Here is a 27,409-nt window from a genome sequence, read left to right on the forward strand (position 1 = left end):
GCAATCTTCTGAATTTATCTAAGGCAAGCAACGGCTTCTAGATTACAAGCATATTCTGATAAGTTATTGGTAGTTGTTTGCGCTACGGCAGCCGTTTAGACCACCAGCTATTTCACTTCCAGTAAAACTGCTAAGAAAAGTCACATGACTGAAACCCAGCAATTCCCTCTCCCAACTGAGAATAAATGGGTGGAGTTTATTCATGCGGCGTTTGTGGGACAGAGTTTGTGTGAGTTGGTGGTCATGTGACACATCTTTATCCAACATCTCCACCAGTTTATACATCGTTATTTGTTCTTGAGTCTAAGATTCCTGTTCTTGGCTGCAGGAGTGGAACCCAATGTGGTCTTCTACTGTTGCATGCTGAGATGCTTTTCTGCTCACCATGGTTGTAAAGAGTGATTATATGAGTTACTATATCCTTCCTGGCAAAAAAGTTCGATCTAATCTGGCCATTTTCCTCTGAGCTCTCTCATCAACAAGGCTTTTGTTTCCACCCACAGAACTGTCGCTCGCTCACTCAGTGTTTTTTGCTTTCCGCACCATTCTGTGTAAACTCTAGAAACTGTTGTGTGTGTGTGAAAACCCCAGGAGATCAGCAGTTTCTGAAATACTCAAACCAGTCCATCTGGCTCAAACCAGTGTATAGTGAGTGTATAGGCCAAATTCCAAATGCCTTCACTATATACACTCACTACTTACAGTATGAAATAGAATCTACAGAGAAACTGTAAAGAAGTGCAAACTCCTCTGTCCTGAAGACGTTGAAAAATATAAAGGTACAGCTTCACCTCTGACACTGGAGACTCCTTCCAGAAATGTTACTGAAATAAACACCTTACAAAATATAGCTGTTACTTTTTACTTAATAATTGGAAACGACAGACTCTTTATTCATATGAGAATTTCATTTCAACTCCAAAAAAAAGATATTTAAATCGACGTCATTATAATCATTCCTTTATAACGTGTTTAGTGCAGCAGAGCATCTTAATAACCTGCTGAACACTGAACACTCTTTTTAGCATTTTATTTTAAAGATTAATCATGTGGACGTCCTGATTTGACTGAACATAAAGACTGCTAGCTGGTGGATAGTACGCTGGAGATTATTTGCATGGTGTTAGTTACTGCTTTCACTTTGTGTGCAGCTAATTAACCTTCTACAGTTTGGTAGTTCTACTCCATCCACAAAATAGATTTGGAAGTTTGTTTGTAACGTCCAACACTTGACCCTTAACCTTGGAAACTCATTTGTACACAACAGTGAGTTTTAATGAGTAAGATCTTTTTTTTAATCAAACAAGCCATGAACTCACTCTAGATTAAAACGTTAAAGGAACTAAATTTTTTTTAAATTCTTTTTAATTCCGGTATCTAACATCTACGTACAAATCATGTTTGCTGTAACTGAGATTATACTAAAATGAGCATCATATTTATGGGCTGTTGTCAAAATGTATTATTATTATTTAAATTATTCTTCATAATTATTATTGTGGATGAAATTAAAAACAGCATATGGAAAAAATAGTGCTTGTACGCCCCCTGCTGTTACACTACTATTCTATAATTATAATAACTATGTAACTGAACAATATAAATATCAGTAGAACATATAATAATTGTGTAATTAGTGTATTATTCGCTGTAATGTAATTCACAGAAAGCTTGGCTTGGTGTTATAAGCTTCCTGTGATGCTTTTTAATACAGAAAAGTGTTGTTAATACTGAACAGGTTTAAGACATAAATGTTTATTCAGTTAAAATGGAGCCACAATCATGTAAATAATCACAACAATGCTTATAAATCATCTTTACATCCAGTATATATTACAAATGCATCTCGTCATTTTAATCCTTAAACCACTGAAACTGTCATTAATCTCTAGCCAATAGTTCAACATGTTCGACATATTCAAACAAGCTGTGTTTATGATATATCGTGTACATACCGTGCTGTTTTGATGAATTATTCATACTGTTAATTTTAAGTAGTAAGTCACTTCAGTAATTTTAGAATGAAACTGAAGAATGCGGCTGCATTCCAATGTTCTTAATGTTCACTTCCCCTCATGGCGCCTATGGATAGTGTTATTATTTTATTCGTCATTAATTATTCCCAATGAAGGGAGAAGCAAACTGTACTAAAATCTGTGGAGGAATCTGTGCGAGAGGATCTTGGAAATCTTTTTACAAGAACAAACGCAGTGTACCCAGAAGGCATTGGTGGGTGCACTTTGGCGGTACTACCAAACCTGTTTTTTGAAGCAGTAATAAAATATTAAATATTTCAAAAGGATAATAAAATTAGGCTTAGGATCAAGCTGAAGTTCACTAGAAACTTGGTGGAGCAATCCAACAATAAATCCACAAGAATGATTAAGGATTCTCTACACAATTGCGTGATTTAAAAAAAAACAAAAAAACAAAACAAGAAATTGTCATGGAAAGAGCATTTATTCTTTGACTCCTGCTATCTCCAGTGCTTCATCCAAGCGTTTGATGTAGCCAAAGTCAGGATACCCATTCCTAAAATAAACAGAAGGAAAAACAAAATCAAAACCTGGTGTCCATCATGTACTTTTTTAGTTTTTCACTGGCGTTACAAGGCTAATAAAACAAGTATCACCTGTAATATTTCCTTTAAATATCATTCAGTACAGTGGAACTTATTGTGATCTATATTACATTATTTATTTCTTGAGGAAAATGATCCGATATTACATATCTGTGAGTGGCAAAAGTATGTGAACCTTTGCTTTCAGTATCTGGTGTGACCCCCTTGTGCAGCAATAACTGCAACTAAACGTTTCCGGTAACTGTTGATCAGTCCTGCACACCGGCTTGGAGGAATTTTTACCCATTCCTCCATACAGAACAGCTTCAACTCTGGGATGTTGGTGGGTTTCTTCACATGAACTGCTCGCTTCAGGTTCTTCCACAACATTTCGATTGGATTAAGGTCAGGACTTTGACTTGGCCATTCCAAAACATTAACTTTTTTATTCTTTAACCATTCTTTGGTAGAACGACTTGTGTGCTTAGGGTCGTTGTCTTGCTGCATGGCCCACCTTCTCTTGAGATTCAGTTCATGGACAGATGCCCTGACATTTTCCTTTAGAATTCACTGGTATAATTCAGAATTCATTGTTCCATCAATGATGGCAAGCCGTCTTGGTCCAGATGCAGTAAAACAGGCCCAAACCATGATACTACCACCACCATGTTTCACAGATGGGATAAAGTTATTATGCTGGAATGCAGTGTTTTCCTTTCTCCAAACATAACACTTCTCATTTAAACCAAAAAGTCCTATTTTGGTCTCCTCCATCCACAAAACGTTTTTCCAATCGCCTTCTGGCTTGTCCACATGATCTTTAGCAAACTGCAGACGAGCAGCAATGTTCTTTTTGGAGAGCGGTGGCTTTCTCCTTGCAACTCTGCCATGCACACCATTGTTGTTCAGCGTTCTCCTGATGGTGGACTCATGAACATTAACATTAGCCAATGTGAGAGAGGTCTTCAGTTGCTTAGAAGTTACCCTAGGGTCCTTTGAGACCTTGCCGACTATTACACGCCTTGCTCTTGGAGTGATCTTTGTTGGTCGACCACTCCTGGGGAGGGTAACAATGGTCTTGAATTTCTTCCATTTGTACACAATCTGTCTGACTGTGGATTGGTGGAGTCCAAACTCTTTAGAGATGCTTTTGTAACCTTTTCAAGCCTGATGAGCATCAACAACATTTTTTCTGAGGTCCTCAGAAATCTCCTTTGTTTGTGCCATGATACACTTCCACAAACGTGTTGTGAAGATCAGACTTTGATAGATCCCTGTTCTTTAAATAAAACAGGGTGCCCACTCACACCTGATTGTCATCCCAATGATTGAAAACACCTGACTCTAATTTCACCTTCAAATTAACTGCTATTCCTAGAGGTTCACATACTTTTGCCACTCACAGATATGTAATATTGGATCATTTTCCTCAATAAATAAATGACCAAGTATAATATTTTTTGTCTCATTTGTTTAACTGGGTTCTCTTTACCTACTTTTAGGACTTGTGTGAAAATCTAATGATGTTTTAGGTCATATTATGCAGAAATATAGAAAATTCTAAAGGGTTCACAAACTTTCAAGCACCACCGCATGCAGATAAACCCAGGACACTACCCTGCCACACCAGCAGAGGACATAATCTCTGTAATTCCAAAGCAACCTCCATTATTCCTTAGGCTCACTTTCTGATAAAAATTGAATTCACTGCAAAGTCTTGCCAACTTTCTGGCTGTGTCCATTGGTCTTCCATGTTCTAATTACTGCCTGATTATTCTGATCTTGACTGAGATTCTGTTTTGTGTGTTAGGATTTTGTATTAAAGCACCTCTACAGATTGATCCTAACTCTCTCTTTGAGTCTGATATGTGACTATAATACAACTTCAAATCAGAAAAAGTTGGGATGGTGTGGAAAATGCAAATAAAAAAGAAAGCATGTCTGTGAAGATTCTCAGTCATCCAGGTCATAGTAAACTGTGGGTGGTAAAAGAGAGCAACTGGACTTGACTCAAGTCCAGCTGCTCTCTTTTACCACCCACAGAAAAAAGAAAGCAGTGATTTCTAAATGTACTTAGACTTGTATTACATTACAGACAGAATGAACCCAAGATATTTCATGTTTGGTTGGTCAACTTCATTTCATTTGTTAATATACAGCCATTCCTGCGTTTCAGGCCTGCAACACATTCCAAAAAAGCTGGGACGGGGGAAATTTAGGGCTAGTAATGAAGTAAAACAATTAAATAATGATGTGATTTGAAACAGGTGATGTCAACAGGTGACTGTAATCATGATTTGGTACAAAATCAGTATCCAGGAAAGCCCTAGTCTTTGAGGAGCAAAGGTGGGCTGAGGATCTCCAGTTTGTCAACGAATGTGTGAGAAACTTATTGAAATGTTTAAAAACAATGTTCCTCAAAGAGAGACAGGAAGGGATTTGGATATTTCACCCTCTACGGTGCATAATATCATTAAAAGATTCAAGGAATCTGGAGGAATTTCTGTGCGTAAAGGGCAAGGGCTCAAGCCTAATCTGAACACCTGCGATGTCTGATCCCTCAGACAGCACTGCATCAAGAACCGCCATTCATCTGCTATGGGGTTGTGTCAGTTCCCTTGGCAAAGGTAACTTACACTTCTGTAATGGCAGTATTAATGCAGAAAAGTACACTGAGATTTCGGAGCAACATATGCTGCCTTCAAGACGACATCTTTTCCAGGGAGATTTCAACAAAACAAAGCAAAACCACATTCTGCACACATTACAAAGACGTGGCTGTGAAAGAAGAGGGTGTGCCCCCTCTGTCCTCAATAGAGAATGTGTGGAGAATTTAGAAATGAAAAATATCACAATCATGACTACGTACTTTTGCACACCTTAAGGCCTGTTTGTAGGAAGAATGGAACAAAATAACACCTAAAACGCTTCATCACTTGGTGTCTTTTCTCAATCAGAGAACCCATTCTCATATACCAAGATTGTTCACCTTGCAGGCCAGGACGAGACATTTTATATGTCAGTAACAATAACAACCCTTTCCTCAGCATCACAAAAACTAGAAACAGGAAGTAACATACAAAGTTGAACTAATGCTTGGGTTGAGGTCCCGATAGTGAATAGCTTCTGCACATAATGTGGACTGCACTATGGTTTGGTTGATGTACACCTCTGACCAGATGAGATGTCTGTTTTGATCTTGAAGTGGAGAATAAATGCATATACACTTCTATCCAGTCATCTATAAACATCTTTTTTGTTATCTTTTTTTTACAGAAAGAGTAAATAAAATAAATCACCTTTCTGACTTCTCTAGTGATCTCTCTAGCTCTCTCTGGTCCAATGAGCTCCCTTTATAATAATAATTTACATAAACACATACTGTATGGCTAATGATCTGCTAGAGAAGTTGAACTGGGTCATGTTTAAAAGACTAGAGCTGCTAAACTTTGGCTAGTTTTATTGCTTTTTATTGGGTCTTCTACAGCACTGTTTTGAATGCTCATTTGAGTCCAGTGAAATACTTTGCTGGATCTGCGTCCGGACCATGGCCTACCAGTTGACAACCTCTATTCTATATCCTAAACTTATCTAATTTCAATGCAAAACAAAAACTAGCCATTAGCCAAAATATATCTTAATACGTTCTGAAAAACTGGATCATCTCTCAGTCACTATCAATAACCTGTTAGTAAGATTATTAGGTAGTGAATCAGTTCTGAAAGATGGAAGCATTCTAGTTGAAAACCCCAGCTAAAGGAGTATACTCACTTAGATGCACCCCCTTCTGTTCTGGTTTTATGAGGAATGCTGCCCCAAACCACTCTTCCTTCTATGCTTCCATCATCATCATCTGAAGACCCTACTTTCACAGTGAAAGTGAGTCCTTCATGAAAAGCTTTCTTCAGAAGAGGCAGAAGCTTTTTAGTGTGCTTGTTGTGTGGCAAAAAGGCTTCAAATCTGTTCCCTTTAAAAGGTGCCCCTGGGCAAGGATGATCATCCTGTGGAGAGACCAGTCCATGAGTCTGTGGGAGGTTATAGGTAATATGTTAGAGGTTAATTTTTATACAAATGGTATATTCTTACCCCTTGAATACCATCGGGTATATCATAGATAATCTTCAGAGCTGTGTCCCTGTTAAATCCGGGAATTGTTATTGTTGATTCTTGAACAGACATCGTGCCTTTGATACCAGCTGTAGCACAGATTCTGCAGTTGTTATGAGCTTCTTTTTCACACTTGGGGCAAAAGTTATAGTCACATGCTGTTTGTCTAACAGTGCTGGATTCTTTTTTGCACACATAGCATAAAAGGAGGTTCTGATTTCTGCTGGGCAGTATTTCATTTTTGGGTTCTGAAACTTCAGGTGACCCTTGAGAATCCCTGATTTGGTCCACTGAAATACCTGGGTTCATTTGTTTAATAAATGCTTCCTTGCTCTGAGCAGTAGTGCTTGTATGGTTGCTGTTATTCTCACCATCTGCTTTGTCTTTTGTGGTGGAGTTAATGACGCTCCCAGATGAGGTTTCTCCATTCTCATTGTTCATGGTCCCACTGTCGCCTTGCATCAAGGTAGGACCTTTCTTATTCAATTGCTCCAATTCTTCTTTCATCCTGTTTTGGCTTCCGCTTTCATCATCTTGTTCTTGGTTAGTTAAGACCTGAGGAATCATCTCTGAGGAACTTGCAACACTTTGGTCAGACCTTTTGGCTAGATCTTTCATAATGATATCGGTATGTGGTTTTGCTGAGGCTGTAGACTGGTTGCCAAATAATTTTAAATCACTGTCAGGTGCTTTGCTGGAATGTATACCATATGGGTTGGGATGCTTCTTATTCTCCTGCTTTGAATTTGCAATATCTCCCCCTTTATGGAAGATGTTTATCATCATGGCCTCTACCTTATCACATGATGGTTTAGGACCTAGGATCACCATGTCATTGGACATTACTAAGATTTTAACCATCTTACAGTGCTGCTTCACTGATGTACACAACTCTAGCAAGGTCTTATCCTTGCTGTCTGACACTCCGAGCTTGGACAGTGGTACTGTTCTTGTTTCAAAGTCCATTTCAGCTTTAGTAATGAGACTATTCAAAGCACGGTGACATTCACTCACCTTTCCAGAGTCTACACCTCTTAGACATAATGTGATGTTGTCACCAACTAATTTATCTTTAACTTGTAGGTCAGATGTCAAATTATCAATTTCGGTATTATAAACTGACATAAGATAGAGCCACAGTCTAAAAGGCAAAACTAACTCCATAGTGATGATTTCCCTTGTCAGAGAATTTTGGCTTGTTCCCTTTTGTCCAGCAGACAGATCTACAGACATTGGCACTGTTTCCTCACCTTTGTTCATCCTGTCACTGAGGCTACTGGACCTTCTCAGGGTTGATCCTGAAGGCATGGTGGTGCTGTCATCTTGGCCTCCACTCAAACAAGCTGGAGTCATTGTAGGTTTCTTGTCATATGGAAAATGACCAAGTTTTGACATGTCACCTTTTACCTGGATCTCTGTTTTGCTAGTGCTGGTTTTTGCACTCATACTACGTAAGGTGTTTAGATCCAGATGAGTATTCATTGATGGTGTGATAAGGGGAAGAGAGTGTTGCTGTCCACTATCAATAAACTTTCTCTCCTGTACATATGCATCTCCAACCAATTTGGGAGCTTCCAAGTTGTAAGACATTAAATCCATATTGCCACTGCACATCTCTTTACTAAAATTGGCAGCCATTTTTCGTTCCTTCCCAGACTCTGTTTGTTTAGTCTTGTACCCTTTACTTGACTTGATTTGTTTCTCTGAGTCAACTATATTTGTGTCCGAATGGCTTTGGAGTTCAGTTGTCTCTGAACTGAAGTCTGCCTTATCAAATAATTTTTCATTTATATCCAAGGTGGAGTATGGAGCAGAAGGCTTAGAAGATTCAAAAAGAGAATCTGTGTCTTTATATCTGTCAGGCCAACTACCAGGCTCCATCCATTTTAGATCACTTGAAACATGTCTGTCTTGTGAACCTTCAGTTCTTCTGAAATCAAATGGGTATTCTGTTGACTTCTCTATTCTTTGAATTGGGAAGGTAAATTGTCCAGTGTGTGAATGGTCGTCGAATTTTTTTGATTCCACAGAACTGTGTCTTTTCTTGCTAGAAATCTCACTAGGAATCCCTCTTTGGTTTGTATCTTGGAAGACCTTCTTTGGCATGAATATGTCATGAGAATCCTGACACGATTGTGGAAAGATGCCCGATGGCTCTGATGATGCTGAACTTCCTTGTTTCTTGGATTGAGAGGGGACAAACAGAAGATCTGAGTGGATTTCTTTCTCTATCCCAAACCCTTGCATTGAACAAATAAACTGCTTGGCTTCACATACATCACTTTTACTTCCAACCATATACACATTCCTGTCTTCTTCATTGATCATCAGCCTCGGCAGCCTCTTCCTAAGGCACTCCAGAGCATATGTGAGTTCCTTTTCTGGAATTCCACGCTTATAAACATGCTCCTTGCGTAACTGCGACTCTTCCTGCTGGTACAGATGTGCCAGACCTTGATGGGCCTTCTTAACATAACTTATGCCATGCCTAGACAGGTCTGTTTTTGGTTTGAGATACAAAGTTGTGATGTCGTCACAGTTCACATCTAGAACCTCTACATGATTCTGCTTGAGGATGCTTTGGTATTCCTTGGAGCAGTATGTGTGGATATAACGGAAGATGTCTGAATCCACAGTCAGGGAAAAGTCTTCAAGCGAAGTTCCAATATCTGGCACCAAGTCCCATTTGTCTTTTGTTAAATCTGCATGTGATGCACGATTGCTGTAACTACTTGGCAGAGGTAAACCTGTAAAGAACAATCATATAGTTCACATCAGCAGTGATTTTTTTTACTTAGCATCATTGAAGTCACTGTACAACCCCAATTCCAAAAAAGGTCGAGCGCTGTGTAAACTGTAAATAAGAACAGAAAATGATAATTTGTAAATCATGGAAACCCTATAGCTCATTGAAAATAGTACAAAGACAACATATCAAATGTTGAAACTGAGAAATTTTATTGTTTTTTGAAAAATATATGCTCATTTTAAATTTGATGCCAGCAATACATTTAAAAAAAGGAGGGACAGGAGCATGTTTACCACTGTGGTTCATCATCTCTACTTTTAACAACACTCTGTAAATGTTTGGGAACTGAGGAGACCAACTGCTGTAGTTTTGAAAGAGAAATGTTGTCCCATTCTTGTCTGATATACAGTTTCAGTTGCTCAACAGTTTGGGGTCTCCTTTGTCGTATTTTACGCTTCATAATGCGCCAAATGTTTTAAATGGGAGACAGGTCTGGACTGCAGATAGGCCAGTTTAGCAACCGGACTCTTTTACTACGGAGCTATGCAGTTTTAATATGTGCAGAAAGCGGTTTGGTATTATCCTGCTGAAAGAAGGAAGGCCTTCCCTGAAAAAGATTTTGTCTGGATGGCAGCATATTGCTCTGAAACGTGTGTGTGTGTGTGTGTGTGTGTGTGTGTGTGTAAATATATATATATATGTGTGTGTGTGTGTGTGTGTGTGTATATATATATATATATATGTGTGTGTGTGTGTGTGTGTGTGTGTGTGTGTGTAAAATTCAGCATTAATGATGCCTTCCCAGATGAACAAGCTACCCGTGTCATGTGCATTAATGCCCCCTCATACCATCACAGATGCTGGCTTTTGAACTGTGCACTGATAACAAGCCGGATGGTCCCTCTCCTCTTTAGTCTGGAGGACGTGGTGTCCATTTCGTCAGACCTCAGGACAGTTTTCCACTTTGTCTCAGTCCATCGTAAAAGAGCTCGGGCCCAGAGAAGGTGGTGTTGTTTCTGGATATTGTTTATATCTGGCTTTAATTTGCATTTGTGGATGCAGTAATGAACTGTTTTCACAGATGATGGTTTTCTGAAGTGTTCCTGAGCCCATACAGTGATTTCCACTACAGACACGTCTGCTTTTAATGCAGTGTCGCCTGAAGGCCTGAAGATCACAGGCATACAATGTCAGTTTTCAGTCTTGTCTCTTGCATACAGAGATTTCTCCAGATTCTCTGAATCTTTTAATGATCTTCAATACCATAGATGATGTGATCCCCAAATTCTTTGCAGTTTTACATTGAGGAACATTATTCTTAAATTGTTGCACTGTTTGCCCACACAGTCTTTCATAGAGCGGTGAACCCCTCCCCATCTTTACTTCTGAGAGACTCCGCCTCTCTGGGATGCTCTTTTTATACCCAATCATCTTACTGACCTGTTGCCAATTAACCAAATTAGTGGGGGGTTTTTAGCATTACACAACTTTTTCAGTCTTTTGTTGCCCCATCTCAACTTTTCTGAAATGTGTTGCTGACATCAAATTCAAAATAAACATATATTTTTCAAAAAACAATAAAATTTCCCAGTTTCAACATCTGATGCGTTGTCTTTGTACTATTTTCAATGAAATATAAGGTTTCCATGATTTTCAAATCTTTGTTCTGTTTTAATTTATGTTTTACACAGTGTCCCAACTTTTTTGGAATTGGGGTTGTATGTCTTTCGCGGGCAGTCCTAATTTGAGTTAAATGGCAGTTTCCATAATTTCATTGCAGTGTTTATGTGCAATATGGCCACATAATCTACACACTGTAGACTGTACACTGTCAGAAATAGGGATACAGTAGGAGTCCATTTCTGTCCCCCAAGGTACAATCTACACTAATGTACCCCCTAGGGTTCATTATTGGACCTCAAGGTAACTATGTGTACCGTATCGTATATGTTCCCAAACAGTATATAAAGGGTACAAATAAGTACCTTAGAAGGTTCTGCCCCAGTGACAAGCCATCATACCCCTAAAGGTACAATAATATCCTTTATCTTCTGGGGGTGGCACGGTGGTGTAGTGGTTGGCGCTGTTGCCTCACAGCAAGAAGGTCTGGGTTCAAGCCCCGTGGCCGGCGAGGGCCTTTCTGTGCGGAGTTTGCATGTTCTCCCTATGTCCGTGTGGGTTTCCTCCGGGTGCTCCGGTTTCCCCCACAGTCCAAAGACATGCAGGTTAGGTTAACTGGTGACTCTAAATTGACCGTAGGTGTAAATGTGAGTGTGAATGGTTGTCTGTGTCTATGTGTCAGCCCTGTGATGACCTGGCGACTTGTCCAGGGTGTACCCCGCCTTTCGCCTGTAGTCAGCTGGGATAGGCTCCAGCTTGCCTGCGACCCTGTAGAAGGATAAAGCGGCTAGAGATAATGAGATGAGATTTTCTGTGAGTGTATGCATTTCACAAAATTCCACAATGGGTGGAGACCAAAGAAGTGAACCAACATGCCTGACTCTTTAGGATCAGCCCTGAGAAGTTCCACAGTTTGGTGCTAATCGTGGTTCTGTCTCAATCCATTGTTAATCCCCAGCTCTGTCTGAAAACCTGATTTTTGGACATTCTGTCAAGTCACACTGCTGCCAATGTGACACTTGTTCAGGGTTCAGTATCCTGTACACACCATGAAGTTTGTACCCTGTAAAGACAAAACTGCCTGTTTAAATTCTTCTGTTTAAATTTTCTGTTTTCTTTTGATTTAAGGATGAAGTTTTATTCTATAGTGATCTTATATAGAGTTGCTGAAAGATTGCTCTACGTTAAAAGATTACAAGATTATCCTCTTCTGAGCATCTGAGTCTGTTTTTATGGGCGAGTCGAAGCCTTCATCAGAGTTAGCAGTACTTTCCTTTTAGCTGTGCTAATGTAAGGAATAAAACACTCCATATAGGAAAATAATAAACAATGGGGTGGTATATGTTACTGCTGCCAACCCAAAAGTGTTAACTTACCAATAACAGCACGCTCCCAAGTGTTTTATTCTTCTTATACCAAAGCAATTTTTACAATTTTCATTTTGTAAAGAATGACACGTCATACTTTTTATCTGTTTATATTTACATTCACAAAACAACTTCCTGTTCTTACTTAAATTATAGCAGCTAAAAACAGTTGTTTCTTCACCAGCTTATCTTTTCTTTCTGTCTTGAATTTGAAAGTTACAGTAGGTGTAAAATTATTATTATTAAGCTTGAAGTAATAGATTATAAGTATAGGAATTGGTGTACCTGCTTTCAAGCTTTTACTCTCCAGGTTTAGATTCAAATCTTCACTCAGCACGGTGTGTTTTACAACCCCAATGTCTTCATTTGCACTCTTCACGTGGCTGTTGGCCGACTCCTCCAGGGGTGAGTTATACGTCTTTTTGCTTTCTGTCTTTGGTTGCGGTTTATCACCTGAGCTCTGGTCCTGAGTGAATATTATTATTATTATTATTTTCATTAGTATTAGAACAATATGCATCCATTTATCCAGTTAAAATACAGCCATTTTAACAGCTTTCAGGACATCATGATATCTGCTTATATACATGAAAACAGTAGCGTGAAGGTTTTGTTTAAAGCAAAATGTTTAAGATGAGTTTATTACAACAATACAGACAAACTAATTCAGCGGTTATCGCTCTGAGGCTGCTTAAAAATCTCAAGCTGTTTTTCTACTAAATAACATGATTAAACATATCACAATAAAATTGGAAGGTGTTGATTAATTCTCTGTAATAGCAGCTCTGACAATAGTGCAGGTTTATATTACATTAAACTGCACTTGTTATAATACATTATCGTTTCTATAGTAACAGCTCGTTCACTGGAACGCATATAGTCATCATCATCATCATATCAAGATATGATGATGATGATGACTATATGCTTTCTGTCTTTGGTTGCGGTTTATCACCTGAGCTCTGGTCCTGAGTGAATATTATTATTATTATTATTATTTTCATTAGTATTAGAACAATATGCATCCATTTATCCAGTTAAAATACAGCCATTTTAACAGCTTTGTTAAAATGTCGCTCCAACTCTGGATCCAGCGACGGGCTGTCTCGTTGGCCTCCCGGAGATCGCCGTCTGAGCAGGTCAGACCAAGTTCACAGTTATGTAGAAGGTGCTGTATGGTTTGGGGGTCTTCCCTGCAGAGAGAGGCTGCACTTGTAGATTTACCCCATCTCAGAATGTTGTCACCGGTCCTAGCTACCTTGTATCTGGCTCTGTTGAGTGTGACCCAGTCCCTCCTCGGTAGGTCTGCTCCCGGGGGAAGTGTCTCGCTAGGGGGAGGTAATGACTCATTGTTGTTTGAGTCATTCTCCTTCCACCTCTCCATCTTGAAGGTTTTTGGTGGTACTACACCTAGGCCTTGAACCATCATGAAGCTGTGACATGATCTCAGCCATTGGGGGACCTCCTGATGTATGTGTAGTGGGTGTCTGGGGTCGTTCAGTTGCTTGTCATGCTCCATTCTCACTTGAGGTTCTCGGCGTATACCAGGTGGGCAAATACCTGATAGTTTGTACAGTGCTGGCAAGGGAGTAGCTTTCAGGGTGCCTGTGATGGTGCGACAGGCTCTGTTGAGCTCTACGTCAATCTTGGAAGCATGGGCTGACCTCTCCCATACTGTAGCACAGTACTCAGCTGTTGAATAGTACAGCGCCAGCGTGGACTGCTTGAGGGTGTTGGGGTCAGCACCCCATCTGGAGTTGGCAAGGTTGTCGAGAAGGTTGTTGAGGGGGGGATACTTTCCTCCGGAGCTTAGCAACGTGCTCTTTGAAGGACCTTTGTTCTTTGCCCGTTAGTGTCTTCAGGGCATCTGTGAGACGTTTCTCGATGATCTCAAAACTTCTTGCCTGGGTAGCCAGGCAGAGGTCATCTGCATAGATGAACCTACGGATGTTGTTGAAGGCAGGCTGGTCGTTTGTGTAAATGCTGAAGATCATTGGGGCTAATACTGACTCCTGTGGCAAACCGTTTTTCTGTGCTCTCCATCGACTGTATTTGCCGTCCATTTCAACGAAGAAGCGGCAGTTTGTCAGGAATGACTCTACAACCCCGATTCCAAAAAAGTTGGGACAAAGTACAAATTGTAAGTAAAAATGGAATGCAATAATTTACAAATCTCAAAAACTGATATTGTATTCACAATAGAACATAGACAACATATCAAATGTCGAAAGTGAGACATTTTGAAATTTCATGCCAAATATTGGCTCATTTGAAATTTCATGACAGCAACACATCTCAAAAAAGTTGGGACAGGGGCAATAAGAGGCTGGAAAAGTTAAAGGTACAAAAAAGGAACAGCTGGAGGACCAAATTGCAACTCATTAGGTCAATTGGCAATAGGTCATTAACATGACTGGGTATAAAAAGAGCATCTTGGAGTGGCAGCGGCTCTCAGAAGTAAAGATGGGAAGAGGATCACCAATCCCCCTAATTCTGCACCGACAAATAGTGGAGCGATATCAGAAAGGAGTTCGACAGTGTAAAATTGCAAAGAGTTTGAACATATCATCATCTACAGTGCATAATATCATCAAAAGATTCAGAGAATCTGGGAGAATCTCTGTGCGTAAGGGTCAAGGCCAGAAAACCATACTGGGTGCCCATGATCTTCGGGCCCTTAGACGGCACTGCATCACATACAGGCATGCTTCTGTATTGGAAATCACAAAATGGGCTCAGGAATATTTCCAGAGAACATTATCTGTGAACACAATTCACCGTGCCATCCGCTGTTGCCAGCTAAAACTCTATAGTTCAAAGAAGAAGCCGTATCTAAACATGATCCAGAAGCGCAGACATCTTCTCTGGGCCAAGGCTAATTTAAAATGGACTGTGGCAAAGTGGAAAACTGTTCTGTGGTCAGACGAATCAAAATTTGAAGTTCTTTATGGAAATCAGGGACGCCGTGTCATTCGGACTAAAGAGGAGAAGGACGACCCAAGTTGTTATCAGCGCTCAGTTCAGAAACCTGCATCTCTGATGGTATGGGGTTGCATTAGTGCGTGTGGCATGGGCAGCTTACACATCTGGAAAGACACCATCAATGCTGAAAGGTATATCCAGGTTCTAGAGCAACATATGCTCCCATCCAGACGACGTCTCTTTCAGGGAAGACCTTGCATTTTCCAACATGACAATGCCAAACCACATACTGCATCAATTACAGCATCATGGCTGTGTAGAAGAAGGGTCCAGGTACTGAACTGACCAGCCTGCAGTCCAGATCTTTCACCCAGAGAAAACATTTGGTGCATCATAAAACGGAAGATACGACAAAAAAGACCCAAGACAGTTGATCAACTAGAATCCTACATTAAACAAGAATGGGTTAACATTCCTATCCCTAAACTTGAGCAACTTGTCTCCTCAGTCTCCAGACGTTTACAGACTGTTGTAAAGAGAAAAGGGGATGTCTCACAGTGGTAAACATGGCCTTGTCCCAACTTTTTTGAGATGTGTTGTTGTCATGAAATTTAAAATCACCTAATTTTTCTCTTTAAATGATACATTTTCTCAGTTTAAACATTTGATATGTCATCTATGTTCTATTCTGAATAAAATATGGAATTTTGAAACTTCCAAATCATTGCATTCTGTTTTTATTTACAGTTTGTACTTTGTCCCAACTTTTTTGGAATCGGGGTTGTATGATGCGGACAATTTTTGTGTTCTTGATCATGCGGGCTACTTTAGTCAGTAGAGCTCGATGGTTCACTGTGTCGTAGGCAGCTGTGAGGTCGACGAATCCAGCACCAGTTATCTTACCGGCCTCAAAGCCATCTTCGATGAACTGTGTGAGATTTAGTACTTGTCCGTAGCACGACCGCCCTTCTCTAAATCCACACTGGTCACGGCAGAGTTGTTCCTCGACAGTGGGCTTGATATGGGTCATTACCAGTCATTCATACAACTTAAAGAATATGCAGAGAAGTGATATTGGTCGGTAGCTTTCTGGCATCTTTGGGTCTTTGTTGGGTTTCAACAGAGCTACAACCTTTGCGTGTCGCCACATCTTGGGTAGGTAAGTACCATTAGCGGAACTGTTGAACAACTCTAGTAGCCAGTCTAAGGCCTTGTCACCGAAGTGTTTAATCATCTCTGCACTGATTCCATCAAGTCCTGATGCTTTGCCGGTTTTTAGGTGTTTCAGACCAGCAAAAAGCTCGTCGTGGGAAAAGGGAAAGAAGATTTCGTCACTTTCTTCAAGGACACGTCTCATTTCTTCTTTCATCGTAGCCACGTTCCTTGTTGTGGGGTTTTCCATTGTCTAGTAGTTGTTTTGCTACTTGATTTGGGGTCACTGCTGCAATACGTCGATCTGGCTCCTGGTCAGAGTTTAGTTTTTTGATGGTCTTCCAAGCCTTCTTACTGTTGTGTGTCATATCCAACCCACCGATGGTCTCTTGCCAGTGTTCCTTTCTTGCTTCACTAAGTGATACTAGTAGGTTTTCTCCAAGTTCAATAGTTTCTTTGGCAAATGGGTCAGTGTCATAGGCTTCAATGTACCTGTCATAAATTTCTTTGCTGGTGTCAGTTAGGCCAGGGATGTACTGCTTCCTACATCCGTGAGGGATGTTCTTCTTCGTAGTGTCCCAGACTAGTCTTTGGAAAGATTCATAGCCTTCAGGTGTTGGGTCTGTGTCTTCTATTCCTTCTTCCAGGTCTGAGGGGAAGTCTTCCCACTTGGCTCTCCGGTAGTTGAAGCTGGGTTGTGGCTTTCTGTTGGTGATAGGGTTGACGACAGGGGTAAGATGCAGTGTAATGGGTCTATGTTGAGATTAGGTATGGGATCTTGTACTGACTTCTGAAAGTTCTGGTGGCGTCGAGAGGACACAAAGGCCAAATCTGGGTTATAGCCTTTTCGCCAGCGGGCACTAAGAAAGGATGGTTTATCCTTTGCTCGTATATAGTGAATGCTCCACTAATAACAAATGGATTAAAAACGGGTGTAATTGTTAATATGATGAACTCTTCTGTAAGATGTTTATTTATTTAACATTTATGGAAGGAGTTTTCAGTGTCAATGACTCTTGATAGCTGCTACAGTACAACATAAATGAGAACAGGCACTAACTTGTATGGCACAACATTAAATGTAACTATTAATGGATAAAAAGTATGATGTGATGATCTTCAGTGGATAAAAAAATTGTAATTGTTGGCATACCATTGTGTAGAGATGAAAGTGGAGCAAAGAAAAAAAACCCTGAACTTTTGAAAGTCAAACTAAGATGGGGGGCAACGTCCCCTGAAAATATTTTAATAACATAGCACGCAAAACCCTGCATTCTAGTGCATTTTAGTACTTATTTTCACTAAAACAAGTTATAACTTTTAAGCCTTTTTCCTTCATGTACAGTGGCGCTTGAAAGTTTGTGAACCTTTCAGAATTTTCTATATTTCTGCATAAATATGACCTAAAACATCATCAGATTTTCACACAAGCCCTAAAAGTAGATAAAGAGAACCCAGTTAAACAAATGAGACAAAAATATTATACTTGTCCATTTATTTATTGAAGAAAATGATCCAATATTACATATCTGTGAGTGGCAAAAGTATGTGAACCTTTGCTTTCAGTACCTGGTGTGACCCCCTTGTGCAGCAATAACTGCAACTAAACATTTCTGGTAACTGTTGATCAGTCCTGCACACCAGCTTGGAGGAATTTTAGCCCATTCCTCCATACAGAACAGCTTCAACTCTGGGATGTTGGTGGGTTTCTTCACATGAACTGCTCGCTTCAGGTCCTTCCACAACATTTTGATTGGATTAAGGTCAGGACTTTGACTTGGCCATTCCAAAACATTAACTTTTTTATTCTTCTTTAACCATTCTTTGGTAGAACAACTTGTGTGCTTAGGGTCGTTGTCTCGCTCCATGACCCACCTTCTCTTGAGATTCAGTTCATGGACAGATGTCCTGACATTTTCCTTTAGAATTCGCTGGTATAATTCAGAATTCATTGTTCCATCAATGATATCAAGCCATCCTGACCCAGATGCAGCAAAACAGGCCCAAACCATGATACTACCACCACCATGTTTCACAGATGGGATAAGGTTCTTATGCTGGAATGCAGTGTTTTCCTTTCGCCAAACATAACGCTTCTCATTTAAACCAAAAAGTTCTATTTTGGTCTCATCCGTCCACAAAACATTTTTCCAGTGGCCTTCTGGCTTGTCCATGTGATCTTGAGCAAACTGCAGACGAGCAACAATGTTCTTTTTGGAGTGCAGTGGCTTTTTCCTTGCAACCCTGCCATGCACACCATTGTTGTTTAGTGTTCTCCTGATGGTGGACTCATGAACATTAACATTAGCCAATGTGAGAGAGGCCTTTGGTTGCTTAGAAGTTACCCTGGGGTCCTTTGTGACCTCGCCGACTATTACACGCCTTGCTCTTGGAGTGATCTTTGTTGGTTGACCACTCCTGGGGAGGGTAACAATGGTCCTGAATTTCCTCCATTTGTACACAACCTGTCTGACTGTGGATTGATGGAGTCCAAACTCTTTAGAGATGCTTTTGTAACCTTTTCAAGCCTGATGAGCATCAACAACGCTTTTTCTGAGGTCCTCAGAAATCTCCTTTGTTCGTGCCATGATACACTTCCACAAACATGTGTTGTGAAGATCAGACTTTGATAGATCCCTGTTCTTTAAATAAAAAAGGGTGCCCACTCACACCTGATTGTCATCCCATTGATTGAAAACACCTGACTCTAATTTCACCTTCAAATTAACTGCTAATCCTAGAGGTTCACATAATTTTGCCACTCACAGATATGTAATATTGGATCATTTTCCTCAATAAATAAATGACCGAGCGACTTGTCCAGGGTGTACCCCGCCTTTCGCCCGTAGTCAGCTGGGATAGGCTCCAGCTTGCCTGCGACCCTGTAGAACAGGATAAAGCGGCTAGAGATAATGAGATGAGATGAGATAATATTTTTGTCTCATTTGTTTAACTGGGTTCTCTTTATCTACTTTTAGGACTTGTGTGAAAATCTGATGATGTTTTAGCTCATATTTATGCAGAAATATAGAAAATTCTAAAGGGCTCACAAACTTTCAAGCACCACTGTACATTAATGATTAACATGTCAAAAATATCAAATTTAATTCCCCTAGTTAATGAGTAATTTTCATGAGTGGATTTAGAAAACACGGTGATTTTCTTGGCTATACAGTTCATTACTTTAAAAAAATGAGACAGTTGAAGGTAAACTCAGCAAAATCCCAAAACAGTACTGTTAAAAATTAAAGGTCTGTTAGAGTTTCTAAAGCTTTCAGGTTTCAATGTTGGGGACATTGAGCCTCGTTTATCAATCTTTTAGTAGAGTTGTGCGTTTGCATAAGCTAAAGTGAACTAAAAATTACCAAATCATATTTATGCGAGTTGAAGCCAATTATTTACATTAGTTCGTATTTTCTGTAAATTTAAATGCACCAATGAATACCAAATTTCTCATGTAAATCAGGGGCGTAGCTAGGATTTTTCAAGGCGGGGGGTCACACACTGACTGGCAGCCTGAGTACATTATGTAACAAAAAATAATTACCATTGCTAGTTTTAGGCAGCTTAGAAACCGGCTCTTCCATTGTTGCTGTTTCTTCCACGTTTTCTTGATGTTGTGTTCTAGAAATGGCACTAAAACTTAGCTTCGAAACCACAAAATGCAACTTTGATGGAAAAAATATATAATAAATTGCTGACCTCTCTTCACGTCGAAAGAAGGAGGAAAGTTTTGCTTGTTTTGACATGGCGAATTATTAACACAAGAGGAAATACTTGTAATTTGCAACTAAAAAGACTGCAGCTACACTGGCAGCTTGACCGTGCTTTCTAGTGCAATTGTGTTGTGCTTGCGCAGAACGGTGTCAGTCCTGCACGCCTTAGCACATGCACCTTAAGGCGCGCCTTGCCTAACGAGCTCCGGCACGCGCGCCGTTAACAAAGAACACCTGTCTTTAATCAATGAACTATGTTTGGGCTATTTAAGGACTGCGCCCATGCAAGGACGATGCGAAGTATTACGCCGCATCTAGGAACGCGAAAAATCCGAAAAATAAATTTCTCCATTCAGAAAACCGGAGATTTTCAAGAGTTTTGTCAAATATCCGGATTTCCAGGTAAATCCGGAAGACTTTCATCCCTGCATTGTGGTATAAGAGGAATAAAACACTCGGGGAAATGGTGTTAACAATCAGAAAAATAATCAACTGCTTGAGGCAAGGCAAGCTAAGGCAAGTTTATTTATATAGCACATTTCATACACAGTGGCAGTTCAATGTGCTTTACAGAAGTACATTGAGCACACCACCATGTTGTTTATTATTTTTCTGTAACAGCATGACATGCAGAGACATACTGGATAGGAAAATATGAAAAAGAAATCTGTAGAGCATTCAGATATTAAGAATATATTGACGCATAGGAAAGGCGGGGTACACCCTGGACAAGTCGCCAGGTCATCACAGGGCTGACACATAGACACAGACAACCATTCACACTCACATTCACACCTACGGTCAATTTAGAGTCACCAGTTAACCTAACCTGCATGTCTTTGGACTGTGGGGGAAACCGGAGCACCCGGAGGAAACCCACACGGACAGAAAATGCAAACTCCACACAGAAAGGCCCTCGCCGGCCACGGGGCTCGAACCCGGACCTTCTTGCTGTGAGGCGACAGCGCTAACCACTACACCACCGTGCCGCCCATAATAATAATAATAATAATGAAGGGAAATCGTGATCTACGTGCATTTTTACCTAGAGAAGCTGTAAAATATTTTACGCGTATCAAAAATACGTTAGTCCATAAAATCATAGTTCATAGTTGTAGCTGTGTTTAAATGAAACAATAAAAACTCATATGTTGGCTGTAGGCGGCACGGTGGTGTAGTGGTTAGTGCTGTCGCCTCACAGCAAGAAGGTCCGGGTTCGAGCCCCGTGGCCGGCGAGGGCCTTTCTGTGTGGAGTTTGCATGTTCTCCCCGTGTCCGCGTGGGTTTCCTCCAGGTGCTCCGGTTTCCCCCACAGTCCAAAGACATGCAGGTTAGGTTAACTGGTGACTCTAAATTGACCGTAGGTGTGAATGTGAGTGTGAATGGTTGCCTGTGTCTATGTGTCAGCCCTGTGATGACCTGGCGACTTGTCCAGGGTGTACCCCGCCTTTCACCTGTAGTCAGTTGGGATAGGCTCCAGCTTGCCTGCGACCCTGTAGAACAGGATAAAGCGGCTAGAGATAATGAGATGAGATGTTGGCTGTAAAGTGTTATGATCTGTGATACCTGTTTCTCCAGCGATCCCAGCACCAGGCTGCTGAGTGACTGAACCTCACTGTAGCGCCCTGTCAGAGTATAGAGGTCTTTCTGGTCATCAAAAGTCAAACAGACTCCTGGAAAACTTTCATGTAAAGACAAAAGGGTCTTTTTTCCTTCCGGGAGCTTCTTGTGGTCCACCAACACCGACATACGCAGCAGGACCTGAGGAGGAGGAGAAGGAATGAAAAAGAGAGAATGGACACATTTTCTTTAAAAATGTCCTTCATGAGCTTTGTTCAAGATCAGCAATATTGTGAAAAGAGAGATGGAAATGAAAAAATGACTGAATATGAGTGAATTTGAATAAAAGTGGAAACAGCTGTTACTTTATCCACATCTGCTTCTTCATGATGAAGACTGATGGTGATGTCATAGATTTTGTCATTGATTTTAAAAACCTGCTTTCCTCTCTGAGCGAGTCTCGAGGCAACTGTGAAAAAGAGGGAGAGTTATATCAGATAAATAACACTTAACACTTTCTTTTACAGTGTACAGTCAATAAAATGTGAATTGACATGTTAATGTGTAACAGATCATCATCTGAAATACGGACAATTCAGCACACATGATGTAACGAGTACAGCGATACGCCCGGCATTAAACATCATCTGAACTTTAATTCTGTTTTATTTACTATATATGAAAATATCTCTTACCCTCGCTCTCCTCAAACGTGATGAAGGCTGTACCAGGCATCGTTTTGGAAACAGTGACCGAGCTGATATCACCTCCGCCATTCTTTTTGCGCAGGAAATGGATCTGAATTTTGTCTATGAGCCGATTTTCAGACCAGCCCACAGGCAGACCTCTCACTCGGATTGTCCTCGCTTCACCAGCCATCCTAATCGGAGATAAGGATGGAAAAGGAAAGAGGAGATGTAAATCACATACAGTGTATTGGCTCATATCTTCCAATTTTTTTTTCTTTGCCAGATGGCATTAATACTGTAGATTTATTGTTACCTGCAAATTTTTTGGGATAATGTACGTCAGTAATAAGGAACTGTACACTGTATAATGATGCGAGTCATGTTATAAAACACACTTTGAGTACACTGAAAAAGTCATTCATAGAGCAACATATTTAAAATTAATTTCCACTTAAGTAAAATTCTTAGGTTTAGCAAAAAGGAAACTGTCGCATGTTTATTTATTGTCGTAACAAGAAAAAAAATAGGTACCTTATGGGTATATGTGGCTACTACTTATAAATAAAATTGTTTTCTGATCCCATGTCCATACAGTAAATATAGCATATATACACGTTTTTGATGATACTCGCCTCATCTCTTGCAAGCATCACCAAGCTATGAGCAGCATCAGGGCTTGGAGTATTTTGGTTACCAATTTTGTTTACTGCGTTTTGTTCAAAATACAGTCCTGTGAACTAGATCTATTTTCAAAATGGTAAGAAAGCACTTGTTCCTGAATTGTCTTAGAAGCATTATTTAGTACTAATGAGCACATTCTGTTTCACAAGTGTAATGTAAAGACTCTAAAATAAAATTAAAAAATTAAAGCTAATAGCAGAAGTTTGACCAATTATACTTTTAACTTTTATGCTTAGTTTTCATGATTTATTCCCATGATTTATTTATTTGTAATTGCAAACTAAGCGGATCGCTCAAAAGCTTCCAATGTTGTCTTCGCTTTCTTCTTGAGTTTTTGTTGAATGGTGTAAATATTCTTGGTGTAAATATCTGCCAAAAAGCTCAAAAAAACTTACAAAACCTTTCATTTGACCTTTCAGAAGGACCAAACAAAAGCTGTGATAATCAAAAGGTAAATTTTCTTCAAATAAACACCACTTACTTGATATCGAATTGGTAGCCTTGGCGAACCACGAGGTGAATTTCGTTTATCTTTTTATCTGCCGATTATCTTCTGATACTATGAAGTTATAACAAGGTTTCTCTTATTTTGTTTCTGGTTCTGATTGGTTCCGAAGTTTATTAAGAAGTAGAACGGGTACTTGAACTTGATCAAGATAAGTGCTGATTGGTTCCGAAGTTTTGCTATTGTCGCACTCGTTCTTACATTCTTACAACATGATGACACAGTGGCTTCACCACTCGTTCTTGTGTACCTTTGATAACGCGAGATCAACTGTTCTTATCGCGAGATCACGATTCACCGTTATGGTGATTGTAATGCTTATGCGTATGCGCAGTGCACGATTGTTACACTTATTCTTACATTCTTACAACACGATGACATAGTGGCTCTGCCTTGGTGAGGCAGTAGCCCTAATTATACTTTATTAGCATGTAAAAGCATAAGGCCTGAATGACTTTTGATGCACAGCATATGTGTGCATTTGTGACTTGCACCTGCACGTTACACCTGTTTTTGTTTTTTTTATTAATTTTTTTATTTTAAAGAATTCCAGTTGTTAGCTTTCTTCCTGATGGTCCTAGTTTAATATTTTAAAAAAACAGCTTGGTGTATTATTAAACTTTACACATGGGCTCTGCTGAAATTTCAAAGCTGTTGGTCACACCACATAAACTGATTAAAATAAACATGTAATTGATAATATGGTGACATTTCCTGTATGGAGAAATTTATTTTTATGGAAGGAAGGAAGGAAGGAAGGAAGGAAGGAAGGAAGGAAGGAAGGCAAGGCAAGGCAAGTTTATTTATATAGCACATTTCATACACAATGGCAGTTCAATGTGCTTTACAGAAGCAAAAACAAAAACAGTAAACAATAGAGAAATAAAATTACATAAAATAATTTTATTTTTATTCTAAAACAATTAATTAAAAGAATTAAAAGAAAATAATAAGAATTAAACAATAGTAAAAATAAAATAATAAAATGCCAAAAAGAAAAAAAAAAGAAGAAAAAGAAACCAGCGGAATAAAATAGAATAAAATTAAAGTAAATTTAAAACATGCAGAGAAAGTAAAGATTATAAAAAATGTAAAAATATTAATTATTTAACAGAAAGCATCTGAAAACAGCTTGGTCTTTAACCTAGATTTGAAGCTGCCAACAGCAGGAGCATTTTTAATGTCCTCTGGCAGTTGGTTCCATAGCTGTACTGCATAGTAGCTAAAAGCTGCTTCACCACACTTTGTTTTAACAACTGGTTTTAATAGTAAATTTTTCTGTTGCGATCTGGTAGATCTGATTGGGTTAGGCCGCTGCAACATATCAGAGAGGTAAATGGGCCCTGTACCATTTAGAGATTTGTACAGCAGCAGCAATACTTTAAAGTCAATTCTGTAGCTTACTGGAAGCCAGTGAAGGGACCTTAGAATTGGAGTAATGTGCTCTGTTCTTTTTGTTCATGTGAGAACCCTCGCCGCTGCATTTTGAACCAGCTGAAGTCGTTTGATGGTCTTTTTTGGCAGGCCTGTGAAAAGGCCATTGCAGTAATCAACCCTACTAGAGATGAAGGCATGTATTAGTTTTTCCAGATCATTTTTTGACATAAGTCCTCTTAGTTTGGAAATGTTTTTTAGGTGATAAAATGCCGTTTTAGTGATTGCTTTCATGTGACTGTCAAAGTTTAGCTCGCTGTCAATGAAAACACCAAGATTTTTAACAATTTCTTTAGTTTTAATCCCTTTTGTGTCAAGAATAGTGGTAATCCTGAGTCTTTCGTCTTTTTTTCCAAATAGAATTACCGTACTTCTGTTTTATCTGTGTTCAGCTGAAGAAAATTTTGTGACATCCAGCTATTGATTTGATCGATACACTGGTAGAGCCATTTAAGGGGGGCATAGTCATTAGGTGATAGAGCAAACTAAATTTGGGTATCATCGGCATAGCAGTGATACAAAGGAGTCTCCAGTGTCAGTAGCAGTCAGAAGTGAAGTCATAACACTTTAACTCATAATATATTGTAGTCGTTTGACAAATTCCATCCACCCATCCATCCACCTGTAACCGCTTATCCTGTGCAGGGTCACGGGCAAGCTGGAGCCTATCCCAGCTAACTATGGGTGAAAGGCGGGGTACACCCTGGACAAGTCGTCAGGTCATCGCAGGGCTGACACATAGACACAGACAACCATTCACACCTACGGTCAATTTAGAGTCACCAGTTAACCTAACCTGCATGTCTTTGGACTGTGGGGGAAACCGGAGCACCCGGAGGAAACCCACGCGGACACGGGGAGAACATGCAAACTCTGCACAGAAAGGCCCTCGCCGGCCACAGGGCTCGAACCCAGAACCTTCTTGCTGTGAGGCAACAGCGCTAACCACTACACCACCATGGACAAATTGCTATGGAATATTAGTTCGTAAAACACTATACTATCTTGGCGTCAGGTGTTGGATTATTTTTACGTAACAACACGACACGAAGAGGTTTATTCCTCCACTCACCTGGTGTCCATTAGCCGTGACGCTAACACTAAACCTCAGGCCTGGAGAAAGTAACACCTGCACTCAGTTACTCTTTTTAATATCAAACAGACACCACATTTATTACTATATTTTACAGAAATATCCCAAAGATCATACATTTATTAACATGCATAAAAAACTAGCCCAGTCATGCACATGTTGAGGATAAGTTTCTGTTTACACCAGAAAACGTCCAAGTTCAGAAACATCAACTTTCCGCTTGAATTAACCTGAAATTCGCTTTAATTACAAAGTCGAAGGATTTGTTTTAAAACAGCTTACTTTCCGGTGAGAAAGCTCACACGCACACGGTGTTTCCGTCGCTTTTTCTTCTCTTTTCTTCTCTTTTCTTTTCTTTTGTAAACCGAAGCGCGAGCTCCAGCAGCAGGTATTTGTTTTTGAGAAAACGAAAGTGAAAGTAGCGTCGCGCGAGTCCAGGAGATGACGCAGGCATCTCATTTGCATATTCATGAGATTCAAAACTTACATTTTTTTTAAATATATAATAGCATTACGTGTCTAAGCATTTCCAAAATGATTGATTGATTGATTGATTGATTGATTGATTGATTACAAAAACCTTTTTATTGACACGTTTTTTTCTGTTGTAATGAATTTGGAGGAATATCCTGTACACTTTACATAATGTTTCCATCAATGAAGAGTTTATAACACCAACGAAACTGACTTCATGTTAAAACTGTGATTTTTGTTAATTAAACATGTTAATGTTGGGCGGCACGGTGGTGTAGTGGTTAGCGCTGTCGCCTCACAGCAAGAAGGTCCGGGTTCGAGCCCCGTGGCCGGCAAGGGCCTTTCTGTGTGGAGTTTGCATGTTCTCCCTGTGTCCGTGTGGGTTTCCTCCAAGTGCTCCGGTTTCCCCCACAGTCCAAAGACATGCAGGTTAGGTTAACTGGTGACTCTAAATTGACCGTGAATGTGAGTGTGAATGGTTGTCTGTGTCAGACCTGTGATGACCTGGCGACTTGTCCAGGGTGTACCCCGCCTTTCGCCCGTAGTCAGCTGGGATAGGCTCCAGCTTGCCTGCGACCCTGTAGAACAGGATAAAGTGGCTAGAGATAATGAGATGAATGTTGGATTAGGCATTGCCCTGGTTTATCGAGGAAATCAGAAAATGGTGACAGCTGTCCAAAGCCCCATAAAGCTGCCCGACATGATTGAAGCAGTGGGCAGAGCTGTCGGCACTCAGACTGTGGCTATTCAGAACTTGAATCGCAACATGGATAACATCTTG

The 27,409-nt window shown here is 40.0% G+C and overlaps 1 protein-coding gene across 1 annotated transcript; it reads right to left on the bottom strand.

Annotated features, from left to right (window-relative positions):
* Positions 1 to 2,441: 2,441 nt before the first annotated feature.
* LOC132897967 (uncharacterized) lies at positions 2,442 to 26,556 on the bottom strand. The gene is made up of 8 exons (XM_060939278.1): positions 26,437 to 26,556; positions 22,448 to 22,632; positions 22,118 to 22,221; positions 21,759 to 21,953; positions 12,689 to 12,869; positions 6,647 to 9,414; positions 6,332 to 6,561; positions 2,442 to 2,532 (listed from the first exon to the last, which is right to left on the bottom strand). Exons 2-8 carry the CDS (start codon positions 22,629 to 22,631, stop codon positions 2,460 to 2,462), a joined length of 3,735 nt encoding a protein of 1,244 aa, XP_060795261.1. The 5' UTR covers position 22,632; positions 26,437 to 26,556; the 3' UTR covers positions 2,442 to 2,459.
* Between the last annotated feature and the right edge of the window lie 853 nt (positions 26,557 to 27,409).

The sequence above is a fragment of the Neoarius graeffei genome, chromosome 14 (genome assembly GCF_027579695.1).
Source record: "Neoarius graeffei isolate fNeoGra1 chromosome 14, fNeoGra1.pri, whole genome shotgun sequence".
In the NCBI taxonomy this organism is placed as follows: domain Eukaryota; kingdom Metazoa; phylum Chordata; class Actinopteri; order Siluriformes; family Ariidae; genus Neoarius; species Neoarius graeffei.

Excerpts from the sequence above, each read along its gene's own strand:
- LOC132897967 (XM_060939278.1), bottom strand. The coding sequence starts at position 22,631 with ATGGCTGGTGAAGCGAGGACAATCCGAGTGAGAGGTCTGCCTGTGGGC. Across the intron at positions 21,954-22,117 it reads AAGAAGCAGATGTGGATAAA|GTCCTGCTGCGTATGTCGGT; the intron begins GTAACAGCTGTT and ends CCTCCTCCTCAG. Across the intron at positions 9,415-12,688 it reads GAGTAAAAGCTTGAAAGCAG|GTTTACCTCTGCCAAGTAGT; the intron begins GTACACCAATTC and ends TGTTCTTTACAG.